This window comes from Mytilus trossulus, chromosome 3, assembly GCF_036588685.1.
Source record: "Mytilus trossulus isolate FHL-02 chromosome 3, PNRI_Mtr1.1.1.hap1, whole genome shotgun sequence".
In the NCBI taxonomy this organism is placed as follows: domain Eukaryota; kingdom Metazoa; phylum Mollusca; class Bivalvia; order Mytilida; family Mytilidae; genus Mytilus; species Mytilus trossulus.
The window spans coordinates 89,944,796-89,965,294 of NC_086375.1; the positions used below are offsets into that span (position 1 = coordinate 89,944,796).

General features: G+C 31.1%; 1 protein-coding gene across 9 annotated transcripts in view; it reads left to right on the forward strand.

The window, feature by feature from the left end:
- The window catches only part of LOC134712798 (sodium/hydrogen exchanger 9-like), a 44,569-nt gene that overhangs the window by 7,714 nt on the left and 16,356 nt on the right, over nucleotides 1-20,499 (forward strand). For 6 of the 9 annotated variants that reach the window (XM_063574678.1, XM_063574677.1, XM_063574673.1 and 3 more), the window contains 12 exons: nucleotides 366-509; nucleotides 895-995; nucleotides 1,647-1,735; nucleotides 2,441-2,554; nucleotides 2,954-3,065; nucleotides 3,651-3,804; nucleotides 6,111-6,162; nucleotides 7,664-7,726; nucleotides 8,954-9,004; nucleotides 13,942-14,030; nucleotides 14,787-14,895; nucleotides 20,252-20,383. In XM_063574678.1, coding sequence (XP_063430748.1) covers nucleotides 366-509; nucleotides 895-995; nucleotides 1,647-1,735; nucleotides 2,441-2,554; nucleotides 2,954-3,065; nucleotides 3,651-3,804; nucleotides 6,111-6,162; nucleotides 7,664-7,726; nucleotides 8,954-9,004; nucleotides 13,942-14,030; nucleotides 14,787-14,895; nucleotides 20,252-20,383 — 1,210 coding nt within the window. The remainder of the gene's footprint in view (nucleotides 1-365; nucleotides 510-894; nucleotides 996-1,646; nucleotides 1,736-2,440; nucleotides 2,555-2,953; nucleotides 3,066-3,650; nucleotides 3,805-6,110; nucleotides 6,163-7,663; nucleotides 7,727-8,953; nucleotides 9,005-13,941; nucleotides 14,031-14,786; nucleotides 14,896-20,251; nucleotides 20,384-20,499) is intronic. The other 3 variants (XM_063574679.1, XM_063574680.1, XM_063574682.1) reach the window with 3 other exon arrangements.

Sequence of the window (20,499 nt, forward strand, 5' to 3'; positions counted from 1 at the left end):
GGGTCAACCAGAACTTTATTTATTTCAACAGTCTGTTACTTTTAACTACTACCTGTCTTGTTAATTTGTCAACCTCATACAACTGTTTAATATGAAACTTATACACAATACTTATTACCACAACACAAAGATTAAGTTTGAATTTTGGCATGGTTCATCTGACATTGACCTCATTTTCATGCATCATTAATTGTGATAAATAGATGGGATACTTGTAGTAAAACCTCTGCATTACAGACTTTCAACATAAATTCAATCCTGTTAATTAAAGCATGAAAGACATTTCAACATGCACTATTTGTTATAGCTGTAGTATGCTTAATTTGATATATACCATTTTATTGACAAGTTTACATTTCTTCCAGGTCTGTAGATAGTTATAGATTGAAGAGTAATCAAGAAGGTTTCAATGCAGATGCATTCTTCCTGTCTATTGGAAACTTTGCTAAGATATTCCTTGGAGCATTTGGTATAGGATCAGCATTAGGATGTGTTAATGCTTTAATATCCTTTGTAATTTTCTTTAATTATCATTTTAGTCTGCATGGATTACAAACTGTAGTATTAAAGGAAGCAATTTAGTTTTTTAAATGTATAACAATTAAGCATTTTGAGGTATGCACAGGATTTGTTTTTTTATTATTGAAACTAACACATGTGCCCTCAACTTCTTATCTATAAAGATACTACATGAATAAAGGAAACAATATTTATAAAAGATAACTCAAACGACTATCTCATTTAACACTTTTAAACTTTTTTTGAAATTTTCATTTAAAAGGTATAAAATCTGCATAAATAAAGTTTTTTTTCTGTGTATCTTTTAACAATTTGACTAGAATGAATTTGATTATTTTGAATTATGTTCAGTTTCCCTTAACAAAATAACATTACAAAATTTACAAAGATACGAGACTTCCCGCTGTTAGAGACAGCTTTGTTGTTTCTGATGTCATACATGTCATTCCAGGCTTGTGAAGCTGCTGAACTCACAGGTATGTAATAGTTCAGTCATTACTAGTAAAATATCTGTTCTCAGCAAATGATTGGTCGAAATTTAATTATGACGTTAAATTTCTTGATTTCTTCTGCATCTCCCTTTTGCGAAGTCCTGAAAAAAGGCAACCATACCTGATAACGTCACATAAAAAGAACACAACTTTTTGGAAATATTTGAAAAAAAGGTAATCAAAACACACTTGTTGCAGTGATAGAATCAAGATCATTAAACATACAATAATGTACCCTACCCTATCTCCTTGTACATGGTTGTCTATGTTTATTTTTCATGTATTGTTGGTATCCTGTTCTATGGTATAACACTGTACATTGTTGTCTATGTTTATTTTTCATGTATTGTTGGTATCCTGTTCTATGGTATAACACTGTACATTGTTGTCTATGTTTATTTTTCATGTATTGTTGGTATCCTGTTCTATGGTATAACACTGTACATTGTTGTCTATGTTTATTTTTCATGTATTGTTGGTATCCTGTTCTATGGTATTACACAAGTCATTAAACATACAATAATGTACCCTACCCTTTCTCCTTGTACATGGTTGTCTATGTTTATTTTTCAGGTATTGATGGTATCCTGTTCTGTGGTATAACACTGTACATTGTCGTCTTATGTTTATTTTCAGGTATTGTTGGTATCCTGTTCTGTGGTATAACACAAGCTCATTATACATACAATAATTTATCTGAAGAATCTAAACATAGAACTAAGCAGGTATGTTAAAAAAAAGATAAATGTTGGATACTTTTGTTCACTTTTGATTGTGTTGTCCCCTTTGTGTATTTCAAATAAAAACCCAAAAACTAAACTACAAGGAAAATTCAAAGTGGAAAGTCCCTAATCAAATGGTAATATCAAAAGCTTGAACAGATCAAACCAATGGACAACAACTGTCATATTCCTGACTAGTACAGGTATTACCTTATGTAGAAAATGGTAGATTATAAGGCTTGGCAAACCTCTCACTTGTATGAATATAAACTTTCCACTGTGTTATATAAAAAAGAAAATGTTACTCCCTTATGTATATTAAGAATATATATGATTTACCTGTTGCTGTCCCAATGTTTTTTGATGAGTATTCCTGGTGAAAGTTAATACAGATAAAACGAAAGATATTAGATGAAAAGAAAGGGTTTGGGATATACCAAATGAGACAGATGCCCAACAACAATAATAACCAAATGAAGAATCTTATCACACAATAATGTAAACTACATGATTACATGGTTGCTTCTTTATTTAAGGAATTTAGAACGGCTTGCACATTACACATGAAAAACTGTGTTTTGATAATAGGAAACGCCATCAACCACTTAAACAAAACAAATTAGTTTTAAAACCAATACTTGTTTTAAAATGCATTGAATGAAAAACAAATTTTATACTTATTTGAAGAAAGATAATGTATATTTGCAGCTGTTCGAGTTGATGAATTTCCTGGCAGAGAACTTTGTATTCCTGTACATTGGAGTTTCCATATTTACATTCCAGTATCAGTATTGGCATGCAGGATTTATATTTGCTTCTGTTGTATCCTTTATCTCATATCATTTAAAGTTGATTTCATGTTATCAGAACTCTTTAGTTTTTTCAGGCACTGGTTCTGAAATGCATTGAAACGTAGATATATCAGGATCATGCTACTGGAGGCTCCTCATCAAGGCTTTTTATATAATGATGCTCACACAAGATTTATGTATTAAAGATCCCATTCTTCTAAAGCATATCTGATGTAGATTTCAAGAAACATGAAAACTGGAAAAAAAACATAGAAATATATTTGTTGTTAAAAGAAAGGGAACCCTACAGTTTAGAATATGATTTTATCATTTACAAAATATTAACACTTCAATTAAGTTGAGAATTGTAAAACCAACAAAGATAATTATACATATATATGCATGTTAACTTTCCTTAACCTTATCTCAGTTTTCTATTATTGTTGCCAGATTTTGTAATATATATCCATTATCACTATTATTAAACATTGGAAGGAAAAATAAAATCAAGACAAGCTTCATGCACATGATGATGTTTTCTGGTGAGTGTACTGTATAACATATAAAAATAAAAAGATGTGGTATGATTGCCAATGAAACAAGTATCTATTTCAGTTCCAATGAAGTGGACCTATAATTGTAAACCAACTTAATTTCGCTAGTGATTAATTTTCGCAATTTTCGCGAGTCGAAAAATAATGCCAAATTAAATCGTCACGAATATATATAACTTGGATCTATACTTATTATACTACATCAAGTTAATTAGAAAATCCCGAAATTAAATCGACGTGAAGAAGACTAGCTGGAGAAAAACGTGAAATAAAGTATATGCGAAAAGTAGTTGGTTTACAGTAAGAAGAAAGAGAATTATGTAAGCTACAGTCTACAAACAAAAAGTTTGAATTAACCTGAATGAACTTAATGATGAGCCATAGTGAAAATAAAATTGGCATAGAAGAAATGTTTTAATTAACTACAAATGTTAATGCTTATATTCTCAATTATTAATACTTAGTAAAGACATAAAAAATATATTTTTCAGGATCAAGAGGTGCTATTGCTTATGCTTTATCTATCAGATTCTAAATAGTTTATAATAAAATGTGAAAATGTATATTTTTCAGGATTAAGAGGTGCTATTGCTTATGCTTTATCTATCAGAAATACAGCAACAACTGCCAAAAAGTTGATGGTTTCATCAACGATGTTTATAGTTCTAATAACTGTGATTCTATGTGGTGGTCTTACAACACCTATGTTACAATGGCTACAGATAAGGTAAGGTGTGATGTTGATGGTTTCATCCACCATGTTTATAGTATTAATAACTGTGATACTCTGTGGTGGTCTTACAACACCTATGTTACAATGGCTACAGATAAGGTAAGGTGTGATGTCACTTAGGAATGATTTCATATTGAAGCAGTTCCCAATAAGTAGCATATTAATCTATTGCAATAAAAAATCATAAAATCTAATAAAATTTGTAGATTTAGCTAACTAAGTCCTTATATTTGTATAAAGTAATATTCGTTTAAAGTGGAAAATAGTTTTAACGTTGATTCAGCTACATTTAAAAATTGCTTGCCGGTCCCTCTCTGTGATTACCATTAGATAACGCTGGTTCATTTCCCAATCAATCTATCATCAAGAGAAGGTAATTATTTCGATTGACATTCATAGTCTCTTTCAAAAATGATGAACAGTAACTGTTCTTTATATTGGTATGTAATCATTTTAAACGTTTCAAATTTTTGAAATTATATTCGTACATCAATGTTTTTGATACACCAATAACAAAAACTGAAATACATTGAATTGATACACTTTGTAATTATTCAAAATTATATCAGAAACGTAAACTTAATTATAAAATAATGAACCTGTTAAGGGGAGAGAATACTCTTCTAACTTTTTCGAATTGACGCATAATACAACGAAATGTCACTCTTGCATACGAATGGCACATCAATAGATTATTTTAACTGCGCAATCGTCCGCCACCTTCAATGATGATTCTAAATTATAAATATAACCAAAAGTTGTTAATCTATAGATAGTGAAGACTAATGAAAGCTAACCCACTGTAAAAATATTTTTTTGCAATTTTTTAAAACTTCCTCAGAAAAATGCTCGAGCCACTTGACTTTCAAAGCTCAAAATTAACGTTTTTACACAATATTTGAATAAAGTAGTTTTATTCGCTTCTCAAAGTGTAAGACGCAATAAAAATCGTATGCTTGCACCTTCCTCCAGAAATACGGATTTAATTAAGTCCTTGAACACTGACATTTCTTTGTATATTTATAAACAAAACCGGTTTAGCCAAATCACAAGTACGTGTTAAGATCCGACTAAATACTTATTTCCCGATATGGTCAGGTAAAATTGCTACAATAAGGTTATATCACAAACTGATATTTTCTTTCTTCAAAGGATATAAGTTCTCTAATTAAATTGCAAAAGTTTAATCCAAAATTACTTCAAATTTTTACTTAATTCATAGTAAGATTTGGTTTTAAAGTTTGGCTGGACCAATTGAATACACACAAGATATCATATTCTAGTTTTGACACTGATGTTGTTTAAACACTGTGTATCATCAGTACAGCCGATATAGGTACTAACCAAGCGGGCATGATCAATTTTGAACTTACGCAGTAAAGAAAATCTTTGTTTTGCTTTATCAATATTCAATGTACATTTCTCAACATTTGAAATGCCTGCTCCCAAATAATTTTTGCATTGATTTTTCCTATTCATAAAACAACTTTGATATTCTAATAAACAACAATTAACTTGTTTATGTGCAAATAGTTGTGAATGTCAACACTAACTTTCAGTTTCGATACAGTTGTTGAGACATTTACATGTTTTATCTGAACAAAACCTAATACAGGGCAAAAATAAAATTTACCAATCACAAACCTACCTGAGATTACTCATTCCTTGAAACTTTTTTGGTAATAAACAAGTCTGAAAATAAAGTTTTTGTGTACGGTGTATAACAATTTAGCTATGCACCGTACATAAGGATTTATGTGGTTAGCTAAGTACAGTACACAACGCTTCTCTCCGGATAAAATAAAATAACATAGGTATACCGGGTGCGGGAATTTCTCGCTACATTGAAGACCTGTTGGTGACCTTCTGCTGTTGTTTTTATCTATGGTCGGGTTTTTGTCTCGTCTCTTTGACACATTCCCCATTTCTATTCTCAATTTTATGAAAGATTCCTATTATTGAAACAGCTTTATATAACACACACACAGTGGCCTTCTATCAGAAAAAGAGTTGCAATGAATATAGAACATATCGGATGAGACGAGGGCCAAATTCTATGACAAGTATTTGCACCTGTTTTTAGTAGTTGTTCTTGTTTTGGGAAAATAATGAGACATCTCTAAACATTAACCTACGACCAAATAATTTCTTAAAACAGCAAATATGTTTAGATTGAAGTACACATTGATATTATGTGAACAAAACAAAGATTTGGTCTTATTGTATAAGAAATTAATTAGGATATGTTACTAAAGTTTAATTTCCTACAATGTAATAATCATGATAAATTTATGTTTTAGAGTTGGAGTTGACGAAGATGCTGAAACGAAAAATATAAAAGAGTCAAGAGAGGTAAATTTTTAGGGCGAATAATTAAATTAATAAAAAACAAATTCCAATAAATTTTTAAGAAAGGGAAATCTAACAGAATTTTTTTTGAAATAGAATGAATTATTGTAATGTCAACATAGTGTTTATTAGATTTGAACACACAATTATAAAACAGTTGGCTATATACCAGTTTTAATAAATCACAAAGTATGGTTTCAAAAATTATATTATAGTCATTTTAAAAATGTTAATTATTATTTATTAAAACCTTTGTAATATGAATGAACTTTTATATCTCAACTTTAGCCATTAAGCATGAATGCTAACTAACTTGGTGCTACGCTTTGGTATTTAAGAATTCTGTAAAGTAACATGCAAGATAAAATTATATTATTCTGATCTGAAATGTGTCAACAGAGCTTGTGTAGGGCTAAGGATGTTTATTTCACGATTCCATTGTTCCCAGATTTTTAGGTTGGATGCCAGCCTTATGCTTCAAGAAGTTTGGTTTCTTTTCTCAGCTGTTTTATGAGACCTTTCGTTAATTGATTGGTTGTTGGTTGCTCAATGTCCAGTAGCAAATATGTTCAGGAACATCCTGCCACTTAAATATAGTTCTTTGATTGTTTGCTCTATCTTTAGATACCTTATTGGAGACTTTAAAAAAACCTCTATCAGCTTTATGGATGTTATGTAAAAAAGAAGGTGTGGTATGATTGCCAATGAGACAATGATATTGATAGTACCAGTTTATGAGTGTGAATGAGTGAAATTGAGTATTACACAAGTTTACATGATGGAACAAATTGTGTAAATGCCTCATACTGGTATATATTATTTATAAAACTCTATTAACTTAAAGCTATAACAAATTACACAGATATCACTAGTCATTTAATATTGATGATTTGCTTTATAATTGAAGTATTCTGCTTAACCTTGGTCCATCCCATGAAACCTTTTTAGAATCTTCTAAAACTTTGTATAGAACTTTCATCTTAGCCTGCTACACTGTTGGTTTGTTATTTACATCCCCACTTATCAACCCACTGTTTACTGAATTTTTATATATTCTTTAAGCATTTTGACCATGTGTGAAATTTACGTTAATTTTTAATAAATTTTAAATCAGAGCTTCTTAGAAATTTGGTATATATGTGAGGATGTTATACCATGTGATAAGTTTTCACATCCATAAGACCATTGAGCAATAGGTCACAGTTCCTCTTGTTGTAAGTCGATAATGAGGTCTGTTTGCTCTGTTGACACATTTGTAACTATGTTAGCACTTTGTAATAAATCTAAGTCATTTAGGACCAATTAAAATTTCAACAATCTAAATATATTTGATACTTCTTGATCTCCTTTACAAAGGCTTTACATTATAACTTATTCTGGTCTATATCATGCTATGTGGGAACATATTTTGGTTGAATGTTTCATTCAATTATTAGTGAAATTAGAGAACATCAATTACCGCCTCATATTATATTCCCATTTATGTGTTGTCATACATCATCAGGGTTCTGGTCGTGGCGCCACCTACCAAAGTATGGATAACCATAATGACAACAACGCTTCACCGGTTTGTTATTCCATCTTTTCTTTGTTTAACTGCATGACATTAACCAGTAGTGAAACCTTTTGACATTATAATGAACATTAATTCATTCAGATATTGTAGAAATGCTGGCTAAAGGTTTAATAATTCTGTCAAATTATTGATACAAACTTTATTAAGTTTTGTCGTACAAAAAAGGTTTAAGAAATTTTTTAATTGGACATGTCTTCGTACAGCTTGTTTGAATGGCTCTAAGGATAAGATAGATTTATTGACATGAGATTTCGCTACTTCCTTTAAGCTTACAATCAGCTTATGTATAGATATAGATGTTCACTATTGATGACATGAGATTTCTCTACTTCTTTATGCTAACTTCCAGGTTACAAATAGCATTAGATGTTTTTATATTTGATTCACATAGCATATTTCAGTTTCACAGTTAACCAACTTTTCTTAAATTAACAAATTAATTAATCTTTAACTGTTGACACAGTGCTGAGACACAAATGTAAAAGATAGTTTACCCAAAGATATACAAATTTATTTCTTAACTATTTCTAAACTGCAGGCAATGATTTGAAGATTCCACTTTTTTTACCAAGGCTATTTTAATATGATAAAATTATATTATTTTCTCCGGAATTTGAAAACACAATATTTTCTTAGTTTATTTTAGGTAAGATTTATTTTAGTTCCTCACTTTTCCAATCTTGCACACTCAGCCAGTTATCTGCAGCAAATTCCGTCCTGTGTTTTCCTGAGAAAAATCTTTTCCCTTGAAAAACAAATCGCCTAAAAAGAGTCTTGTGGCTTTTAGTATAAAAGTCCTACTAACCTACATTTCATGCTTCACTGACTTCTTAAATCAATATTTCAAACATGTTGGCTAACAGTCATATCATATCATAAGGTGAGTAAGTACATTAAAAAATAGAATGACAACTTTACAATGGTGTAACAACCAGTATAGACCTACATTTACTATACAATCTAAGACTGAATGTGTTGTTTAGAGAAACTCACATTTTGTGTTATCTTAAAAAAAATCATTTTAATGATGATCTATAATACAGTTTGGTTTTATTAAAAATGAAAATAGATAAATGTAGGCTATTTGATTGTAACACATTTAAGTTGTTATTAGTGAGTTGAGTGTTGCAGGATTCTGGAGACTATAAATTACTGATATATTCACAAGATCACCATTGTTCATGTTTTGACAGTATTTGGTCATTTTTCCATTTTCAGTTGCATGTTTTTGAAGATAGGAGTTCTAGTGCTGGCTCTCCATTATTAGAGGTATTCATCATCATTACGCTTCTGTGCTTGCTAGTGATTAATTTATATTTATAATTATCTTGTGTTGCCAGACATAGGTATTACTTTTCAGGCAAAGATAGGTTCAACACCTGGCGTTTTCTGACACCATTATCCATCAACAATCACATATAATATATATTCTCCTCTGAAACTTATGAACCAAATATTACTAAATTTTGACTGAATGTTACTTACAGACATAGTTTAAAAGATATTTCGGGGCATTTGATTTATCAACAAACATGGCCTTTGTTGCTAGTAAATCAGAGGGGTAAACTGCAGTTTTTTGCTGATATCTCAAAAAGTAAATCAGTTTTTAGTAAATTTTAAAAAAAATTCCAGTCTTGGTTAATATTTATAGTATTATAAACTATTATAGATACAGAGAAACTTCAAATATTCAATTTTCCCAATATCATGAGATAATTGGCCTATCCAGAAGTTTTCATAAGTTGGGGCCCACTGACTGCTTAAGAGGGCCTTCTTCAGTCATGTTTCAGTGGTTCACTATATAATCAACCTAATTTTTCCAACTAAAGCCCCCCCCTCCCACTAGATAGGCCTACTTGATCCATCATAATTTAGGATAATAAGTTGGGAATATGCTTAGCACAACAACATCATCAGTAATCAATTAAGGTAAAGTTATTTTTGCCCCTGCCCCCACTAACAAAATGTACATTATTATACCCCACGCAACGAGTTGCAGAGGGTATAATGTTTTTGACCCGTCCATCCGTCCGTCCGTCCGTCCGTCTGTCCGTCAGTCCTGTTTCTTGTCATCGCAACTCCTCTCAAACCACACAACAGAATTTCTCGAAACCTTTTCAGATAGGAAGGACATACTATGTAGTTGTGCACATCGACGTGAAATTGCGATTCAATTTTTTTTTCTAGGAGTTATGCCCCTTTGAACTTATTTACTATAATGTACTACTGCAACAGTTTGTCATCGTAACTTCTCTCAAACCACACAACAGAATTTCACGAAACCTTTTTAGATAGTAAGGACATACTATGTAGTTGTGCATATCAACGGGAAATTTTGATTCAATTTTTTTCTAGGAGTTACGCCCCTTTGAACTTATTTGCTTTAATGTACTACTGCAACAGTTTGTCATCGCAACTCCTCTCAAACCACAAAACAGAATTTCACGAAACCTTTTCAGATAATAAGGACATACTATGTAGTTGTGCATATCGACGGGAAATTGCGATTCAATTTTTTTTCTAGGAGTTACGCCCCTTTGAACTTATTTGCTTCAATGTACTACTGCAACAGTTTGTCATCGCAACTCCTCTCAAACCACACAACAGAATTTTACGAAACCTTTTCAGATAATAAGGACATACTATGTAGTTGTGCATATTGACGGGAAATTGCGATTCAATTTTTTTTCTAGGAGTTACGCCCCTTTGAACTTATTTACTATAATGAACTACTGCAACAGTTTGTCATCGCAACTCCTCTCAAACCACACAACAGAATTTCATGAAACCTTTTCAGATAGTAAGGACATACTATGTAGTTGTGCATATTGAAGGGAAATTGCGATTCAATTTTTTTTCTAGGAGTTACGCCCCTTTGAACTTATTTACTATAATTGTACTACTGCAACAGTTTGTCATCGCAACTCCTCTCAAACCACACAACAGAATTTCATGAAACCTTTTCAGATAATAAGGACATACTATGTAGTTGTGCATATCGACAGGAAATTGCGATTCAATTTTTTTTCTAGGAGTTACGCCCTTTGAACTTATTTACTTTAATGTACTACTGCAACAGTTTGTCATCCCAACTCCTCTCAAACCACACAACAGAATTTCTTGAAATTTTGTAGATAATAAGGATATACTATTTAGATGTGCATATTGGCAGGAAATTAATTTTTCTTATACAATTTTTTTTTCTTTCACTTATTTAATTTCTCCAATGACAATGAGGGGCATGGGGTATGTGAGCGTGCTCACTAAGGTTCTTTAATTGTAATTCCTCCTGGTCCTAACAGTAATCTGTATAAGGTTACCACTGAACCCACTTCAATAGCACCAGAGGTCAGAGAAGGAGGATTTGTGCTTGCCCCCTCACCCAACAACATGTGTATTGTTGTTACATTTCCTGGTCCTAACAGTAGTCTGTAAAAGGTACCCACTAAAACTACTTCAATTTTACACCAGTAGTCATAAGCCCTACTCATACCCCCAAGCAACATATACAATGTGTGCTAACAGTAGTAGCCAGTGGGTTTCAGGGGGTTCATCCTTACCCCTCTCCATTGTGAACTTAATAACCACCTCAGAACCATCTTTACTATGAGCTTGATAATATAATGCGTTTTATGCAAAAGTTACCTCTAGAAAGTAACCATTAGTGCAGATGAGGGTATTGGCTTACTCTTACTTTTGGGTTTGATAAAAGCAGGTGAGACATTGATCTGTTTTGATAGTAAATTAAAAAAATTGGAATGGCATTTTTTTTGGTATTGAGTTATTTAATTTTTGTTATTTTTAATTACATTGGGTTTGTTTTTTGCTTATTTGCTAAATTTAGTTAGTTAGATATTCATAATAATGGTTCACTGATCCTGCATAACAAAATACTGTTTTTCTATTTCTATTTATATCTTTCATTTTATGTTTAAAATATTTAATATAACTTAAGTAAGAAAGCAATAATCAATGTTTTGAAATTTTGAAATCAATGAACAAATTGTTTGCCTTTTATAAACTTTTGCTACATACAGCCTGCTTTTGTAAAAGTCCCCAACTAGCAGACATTAGAGCAATATTCCAATCATTTAAGCATCCAATAATTTTACTTCATTAACACAGCCTTCATTTTCATCACACTTCTACTTTCATTTTCATTACACTTCTACTTTCATTTTCATCACACTCCTACTTTCATTTTCATCACACTCCTACTTTCATTTTCATTACACTTCTACTTTCTTTTTCATCACACTCCTACTTTCATTTTCATCACACTTCTTCTTGCATTTTCATTACACTTCTTCTTTCATTTTCATCACACTCCTATTTTCATTTTCATCACACTCCTATCATTTTCATCACACTCCTACTTTCATTTTCATCACACTCCTACTTTCATTTTCATCACACTTTTTATATCATTTCTGTCACACTTCTTACAGATACTAAGATTTCTGTAGTCTTTTGAATAGTTTCATATTATTGTGCTGCCTCAGTTAATTCTGGCATTTCCTTTTCCGGTATGGAAACTTTATACATTAAATGTTCAGTTAATCATCATAATGCTATCTAAAAGGAAAAGAATTTGTATTTGCTCATATTATCATGTATTTTTTTCTGTCTTAAATTTATATTTATCTTATCATGAAAATCGTGTAGGTAGTCTGGTGTATATACTTATTCTTGAAAAGGTCAAAGTCTGTTATTTTCAAAAATTGGATCTAAATGTGGTTAGAATCTGTTAATATTATAAAAAGTGGATCTAGTTTAAATTTGGATGCAGATGAACTAGTATAAGGAAAAGATTATCTAAGCTATGTGTAATCAATTCTACAGTAAAGAGTTCTCATCAAAAAGATTACATAGATTTGCCAGTTGCATGATCAATCATATCTATGTCTGAACTTTAAGGATGATATACCCTGTCCATTCTATTACAAGATGTCTGAACACGGAACTGGAAAGGTATAGAAAACTCCAGTCTTTTTAAAATTTTAGATGATTCCATAAACATTCACTAGTCTCATTCACATCATCTTAAATCTACTTGTGAGATGAAGTTTGAAATTATTCTACTAACACTGACTTTCCATTTGAGTCATAACAGAGCAGTAAAAGTTGGCTGAGTTTGCAAGATATAACAACTATCAGACTGTTTGCATGGATAATGTTTATGTTCTTCTCTATGTATAGTACAGTAAAGTGCTTAGTTTGTTTTATATTACTTTTTTTCTTTTTCCCTTTTAAGAAATTTGCAATATTTTTTAATAATGACATTCTTGATATTATGAAATTTTAAAGTTATAATTTAATTTTATGAAGATGTCAGTAGAATACAAAAATGATTTATATTGAAATACATATACTACATAAGCTCTTCTTCTAAAGGTGGTGGATGTAGAAATTATATTTATAAAAAATCTATATTTGGTTTTGATTAATGTTTTAATTGTATGATTTTATAATTATGAAAATAACATTATTACAATTGTATATTTCAGTTAATATTTTTCGTTGTAAAGGGGTATCATACTTGTCACAGATTTTCTAACTGTTGTGTGTAAACATTTTCTCATTTCGCGTGTGATTAATTTAGTTTAAGAACAAAACATTTTCCTTTATGTAAAAAATAACAGATATGAATCAAAGACAACCACTTAACTACAGGTCCCTGAGTTGGAACAAGGCACAAAAAGAATATGGCTGGGTTGAACATGATTGGGTGCACTCAACCCTCCTCCTAACCTGGAACAGTGGTGTGACAGGAAAAACCTGAAATTGACCTTAGTTTCATGGCTTTGGTCAATTTTATGTTTCTGAATTTTTTTCTAGAATACAGATAGATGAATATTCTTTTCTTAAAAAAACTTTTATAGAAATGACTATTCACCTTGTTGATAATCACAAAGCTGTTTTTGTTAGGTGGATGAATTTCTCATCTACTATAATACTTCAAGTAATAATTCAACTAAACAAATGTAGTCTATAGTCATATAGCCATGTCCTAGTATGGTATATCTGACCTTGATCCTAAATTAATTCAGATGGTCGTCTGTTTTCTGTACCACAATACATAAACCATTTGATTTCCAAAGATAAGTGACATAGCTGTTCTGAATATCAAAAAATATATTGAAAAACCTTTTAATTTCCCATATAGAATTTTGTACTTTTTAATTACATTTTTTAATTTTGTACAGAGAGATACAGAACAAATAGAAGAAACTCCACCAAAGAAAAAATATGACAAAGCATGGCTTGTGTCATTGTGGCATAACTTTGATATAAAGTAAGTACTGTATATATACAAATAAGATGTGGTATGATTGCCAATGAGACAACTATCCACAAGAGACCAAATTACACAGAAATTAACAACTATAGGTCACTGTACAGCCTTCAACAATAAGCAAAGCCCATACTGCATAGTCAGCTATAAAAAGCCCTGAAATGACAAATGTAAAACTAACTGCCTTATTTATGTACAAGAAATGAAAGAAAAACAAATATGTAACATCAACAAACAACAACCACTGAAATACAGACTCCTGACTTAGAACAGGCACATACATACAGAATGTGGTGGGGTTAAACATGTTAGGGGGGTCTCAACCTTCCCCTTACCTGGGACAGTGATGTAACAGTACTACATAAGAAAAAAACTATAAATATTAGTTGAAACAGATTTACTTTTACTGAAAATTGTGGTCTGTATGTTTCCAAATAGAAATTATTTACAAGCACTCCAAGTGACAAACTCTAATTTTAATTTACATGGCATAAGTTAACCAATACAATCCAGTTTTCAGTTAATCAATGTTTGGTTCTTTTAATGTCAGTTTGTCATTGGTCAAAATTCTATTAGGATGGCTAATTTTCTTGCTTTCCTCTAAAATTCCTGACAATTTGTCAATTATGAAGTAATAATGTTTGATTGATTTATTTCCATTTGTATTTGGGCTTTTGGTTTAACAACTGATTAGGATATTTTACCATGAACAATGGCCATAAATTTTGTATATATCGTGTGTTTATTATTTTACAGATTTATGAAGCCACTGTTAACAAATAGTACTCCTAATTTGATGGAGACGCTGCATCCATGTTGTATGCCATTGTCCAGGCTTCTTACTACAGAAGAACAAATGACAAATGTAAGTTATAACCAATTATTGTCCTCTGTGCAATTGCAGTGTGATGTTCAAAAAATAAGTTTGGAAGGCTATATACAGCCCTAAGATGAAGTATGATTGCCAATGAGGCAACTCACCACTGGGAAATCAAAAGATGGTTAAACAAGCAAATATAGGTAACCATGAGGCCCTCAACAATGAGCAAAATTCAACCCTCATAGTAATCTATATTATACTGCAATCAGCTTCTTTACTATACAGATAAAGCTATACGTATAAACGTAAGCTTTATACGTCAATGACGCCAACTAACCTATAAGCCCCGCCTCCTTATTGTATTTCATCAACAATGTCACGTCACGACCATGACAACGTAAAGGAACAATGGTCAAACTTTTATGAATTTAAACTTTTATGTCTTCAAATTGGTTATTTATATACCATGGTTATCAAATGTTATCAATTAAGTTCATTTTCCCTTTCTAATTCCTTAATATGTCAATGTTTTACCGCCTGTACTAAGCTCATAGGGAAATACCCCAAAATGGTACCCCAAGAGGGAAATTCCAAACACTTTTTTAAACAATTTTTGTTACATAGTTTTTTCATTTTTAAATATTTTTTTGGATTTCAGTATAAAGACAATATACGTATAGTGTCTTGAAATATGAGAGGAGTAGGGGCAATAAGGCCCTTATCTGGCCCAAAATTACTGGAAATTTTAAAGTTATCATACATATTCTTAAATTACTGAAAACTTGTCTAAGGTATAAGGTACAAACAAAAACACCGAAAAATTGACATCTAACAAGTTACCATGGCAATAAATCATAACCTAATTTGCATGTTTTGTTAAATTTCGTGATTTTCCTTGTTTTATCATCAAATTTTAAGTATAATTTAGACTGAAAAAGTATGTGCGCACCCAAGAAACAACTTTATATTTGATGAGATAATGCCAATAGTTATAATAAAGCTTTTGTTAAATTATTTTGTTGTTTCCACAACGAAAATAAAGTCAGAAAACTGCATAAATTCTGTTTTTTTCATGGTTTTTGTGAAAACAGTACATATTATGACGTAAATGTGACGTCATCAGATAAAAATCTTAATGTTTTTCATTTGTACTTCTTGACCCTGTGCATTTCTAAACATTATGTGCCAATTTGAAATAGTTATCAAACATTTTATTTTCTTGGGCCAAAACTAGGCCTTAAAGACAAATCCCTCTATTGTTTATGCGCATATACAAGCGCAACAGTACTATGCCGTCAGCGATTTGTGACGTCGCGGTTTCCGCGAACTGGAAACGTTTATTAGAGTTATTCCTCTTTGAGCCGATGGAGAGAGTAACAATCGCTTTGATAGGTTTTAAAATTTGCCGAGAAGAAAATGATTTTTTTTTTTTTTTATATATGAGACATGTTCCAGGATTGAATAAAATATGAAAAATGAAAAGAGAGTCATCTTTACAGCCATCTAACAACAAAAAATACACAAAAATGACTGTAAAGAAACGAAACAGAATCTGGATACTCGATAACAAGATGAGCCAATCAAATTATAATAAAATACTTTTTTCCTGAATTTTCTACATGAATCGACTTTCGTAGATTCTTAATTATTTCGATACGATACTTGACAAATCCTTAAGAAAGTCCGAAAATCATCATTCTTCTTGCCATGTCCTCAAAATTCAATGTATCTTTAGCAATAGGTACATTGCGTACCTATTTATGGATATGGCAAATTGCACTGACATATTTTGAATGTGTACGGCACTTACATTTTTACATGAATATAATAATTAGATTTCTGATAAACACCAACAAAACAGTAACCTAACGACGCATACATGTAAAACAAAGTACATCTAGAGAAGTTAACATATAAGCGACGCCTTCTAACATTGTATTTTTTTATATGACCATTCCGATTTTGTTCCGATTTACCAAATTTGATATTTATGTATAAGGTGCGCAATTTTTGTATACAAAAATAAACATAATCGTGTCTGTGTTAAAAGGTTGTCGGAATGAAGAATTACAGAGGAATGCATATGGAAAAAAATCAATTAAAACAAATTTGAGGCAAGAGGTCTGACTAGGTTTTATTCATACTCACGGTATGACAGCTGTATGGGTATACTTAGACTTAGATATTCTTAGATGCCGAAGGATGAATGATCAAAACAGAAATGATGTTATCTAGACCCCGTTAACACTTGCACGGAATTGAAATTAAATCGATCTCTGAAAAGCATCTCTCATTTTCGATCTTAAGTATAAGAACTTGTGCGTTTACATTTAGTATACATTCTAAAGGACGCCTCCGGGTGCGGGAATTGCTCGTTACATTGAAGACCTGTTGGTGACCTTCTGCTGTTGTTGTTTCTATAGTCAGGTTGCTGTCTCTTTTATACATTCCCCATTTCAATTCTCAATTTTATTGCAGATCTAAATAATCGGTCTAACCATTTCGTTAACAAAAAATCGTAGAAAATTGAATAAGGAAATATTTGGTTCATTATATAATTATATGCTTCTGCATTTATTAATTCTATTTTTGATTAACATGCTATAAGTAATTAAAAACAATGAATTATCAGAAAAAAAAAACTTATAAAGTTCATTTCGTTTGAAGATAAGTAATTTACAGGAAAAAAATAAAATAATGAATACAATTGAAAACATATTTTTTTAAAAGGTGCACCGAATAACACAGGTATAGTAAGCCAATATGGAACGAATAAGTAACAGGGCATCAGTCGAGCACTGAAACGAGTATTTACGTCTTAGTATAGGGTTATTTTACCTCTTAGAACCAATATAGAGCATCAGAGGCAAGTAAAAAATTGGAAAAAAATAGTTTAAAAAGGTGCAATCTTTAACAAACATATTGTAAGCAAATAAGTAGCAGGTCATCGGTCTAGCGCTAAAACTGGATAATACGCGCTAATAGGTATTAAGATAAAAAGAACCCATAGCTAACACCAGAGACAAGAAAACAATGGAAAAGATTTGTTTCGTAATAGGGGCAATTTATTTCAACGTATAAGCAAATAAGGAAAGAATATGTAACGGTATCAGTCGAGCGCTGAAACGGATCCTGTCTCCACTCAGTAGTCTGTAATTAAGAGGTTGTTTGTACAAGAGTTACATTTTTGTTTTTCATTAATTTCTTTTTTATTATTTTCTAGTTTGAATTGTGATACATTAGTCCTTTCGGGACCTTTTATGGTTGTGTATGCGGTATGGGATTTGCTCATTGTTGTAGGCCGTACGGTAACCCATAGTTAATAATTTCCTGTGTTGATTGGTCATTTGTGGAGAATTGTGTTATTTGCAATCATACCACATCTTCTTTTTTATTAATATATTTTGAGAAGAATGACGCAAAAACGTCGAATGTATTTATTTGGTTTTTGTTATCTCCATGGCACGTTCTGTCAAATCATTTGAGAATAAACACTGAAATCAGTTTTTTTTAAGAACATTTTTAAACTGACCATGCACAGATTTATTTTCACATCTTCATAAAATTCTTTGAATGTTATATCGATTGATTGATTGAAAAGTCGATTGCGATGTATCTAAAGCATTTTCACTTGAAGAACAATCGGTTCATAAAAAAAATCGGTCTTTTAAACTACATCTGGAGATGGAATGTTTTCGTCCGATTGAAAATCGATCTTTCTTATCTTTGCAATACTTAAGATCGGAGATCTCAGAAATGATCGATCTTTATTGTTAGTGGAAACGGAGTCTTAGATTTCTAATGATTTTAGGCAATTATCATCAAAATAAAAAGGAACAACATTCTTAAACGAAATTAAAATTCATGATACCGGAAGCAAGATTATGTCTTGTCTTTCCGATATACTTTGATTGAACAATGATATTATAAAAAAATGTCTTCACTATTTTAAAAAGAATTTCTGTTAGTGTAAACAATATTTTATTATGATAAATACAAGTATAAATTATAAACACATATTCACAATAAGGATCCAGAAACAAGCAACAATTGCTTATATTAATCTGTCTCCTTGGTAAGTTAAATACATTATACACAAATAAATCAAAACTACATGCTCTGTTACATAATAAAAATATTGATATTGTCAGTGAGTTACATAAAGAACTGAAAAGTAAAGAAAAATGCAACTGATAAGACGAAATGCTTACAGGTTAATTGTGTGAGTCATTAGTTTGTAAACCTTTTAGTTTTGATAATGAACCTTGAATTTCTGTTCAACACATTATCACTATAAACCTGAAATGAAATGTTCATAGAAGCATTCGTGTGTACATTTGTACAACGCATTGTTTTCCAACCACCGCATTTATATATCTTGTCTGTGATACTGACTGAAAACCAAGTACTATCATGATGTGTAGATTAATGTGAATTTATCGTAGTTTAAAACAAACAAACAACAAAACAGCAAATGACGAGAACTGGGTTGTCCCTAATTTGTAAGAATTTAGCCTAAACCGGCCGAACGTCACGTTCGTTTTAAGAATTGGCGCAATGTGTTCCCGCCAATTAAATTTGTTTACCCTTTTTTAGAAATATCTTTTTTTCCATTACGGTGACCCCATCTTTTTATTTCATTATTTTGTTAAGGTGTAAACAACGCATAATCTATTGAAGACTCATGGAGATATTATTGGTCAATTTTTTTTAAACTTGACTTTTTATAGGTATTTCACAATAAAAAAAAAAGGCGGGAAAACTATTATAGGAACTTATCGTTACTATTTTCCACTCAGAAAATGGTGATCTAGTAAAATAGTTTGTATTAAAAACTAGGTTAACAAAACCGACAAGTTTTTATTGGATAAGGACTTTAAAAAAAAATATTATACTGCTATTGACTAGAAGTCCTAATTTCCGAATTCCGTGAAAAAGATGGCCTTTTAAATCGAAAACGAGGTCGGTGACCCAATTTTTTTATTTGCTTATTTTAAAGCTTTTACCTAGCCTAAAGTAAAAATAAAATATAAAGAAGATATTATTGGTAGATCTGAATAGAAGGATTTGTCTTTAATGCCCCTACTCCTTTATTTGTATTTGGCACGAAACGGGAAAATGCTCGGTAGAACCTCGCATTTTCCCGTTTCTAAGCCTCATACAAATAAATTTCATATTTCAAGACACTATACGTATATTGTCTAAGTAAGCTCAAAATTGGCAAAGGTTTACAAATTTAAATGAGAAAACAGACAGAATGATTTATAATAAGGGTAAAAATGTAAGCAATTTTTTTTAATCAGTTTAATTGCAAACCCAACATGAAAGTTATAAAGGTTTTTATTTTGCATATTTGTACTATGATAGAGATTGTGTATATGACTTTGTTTATATTTAACAGCCATGTGTTCACATAGAAGCCGATTCTGATACAGATATGATTATAGACCACCGAGAGCTTTCTATTGGAGAAAGCATTAGCACTGTGTCACATGGTGCCACACAAGATACAGACAAACATGATATTACAGAGGTATAACCAAATTGTCTATTTGTTCTTCTCCTTTCTTTTTAAAAAGTATTATATGATTTTTGTGCATTTTGCTTTAATTTTAGTTTCTGCCTGTATGTTATTATTCTGAAATCAAA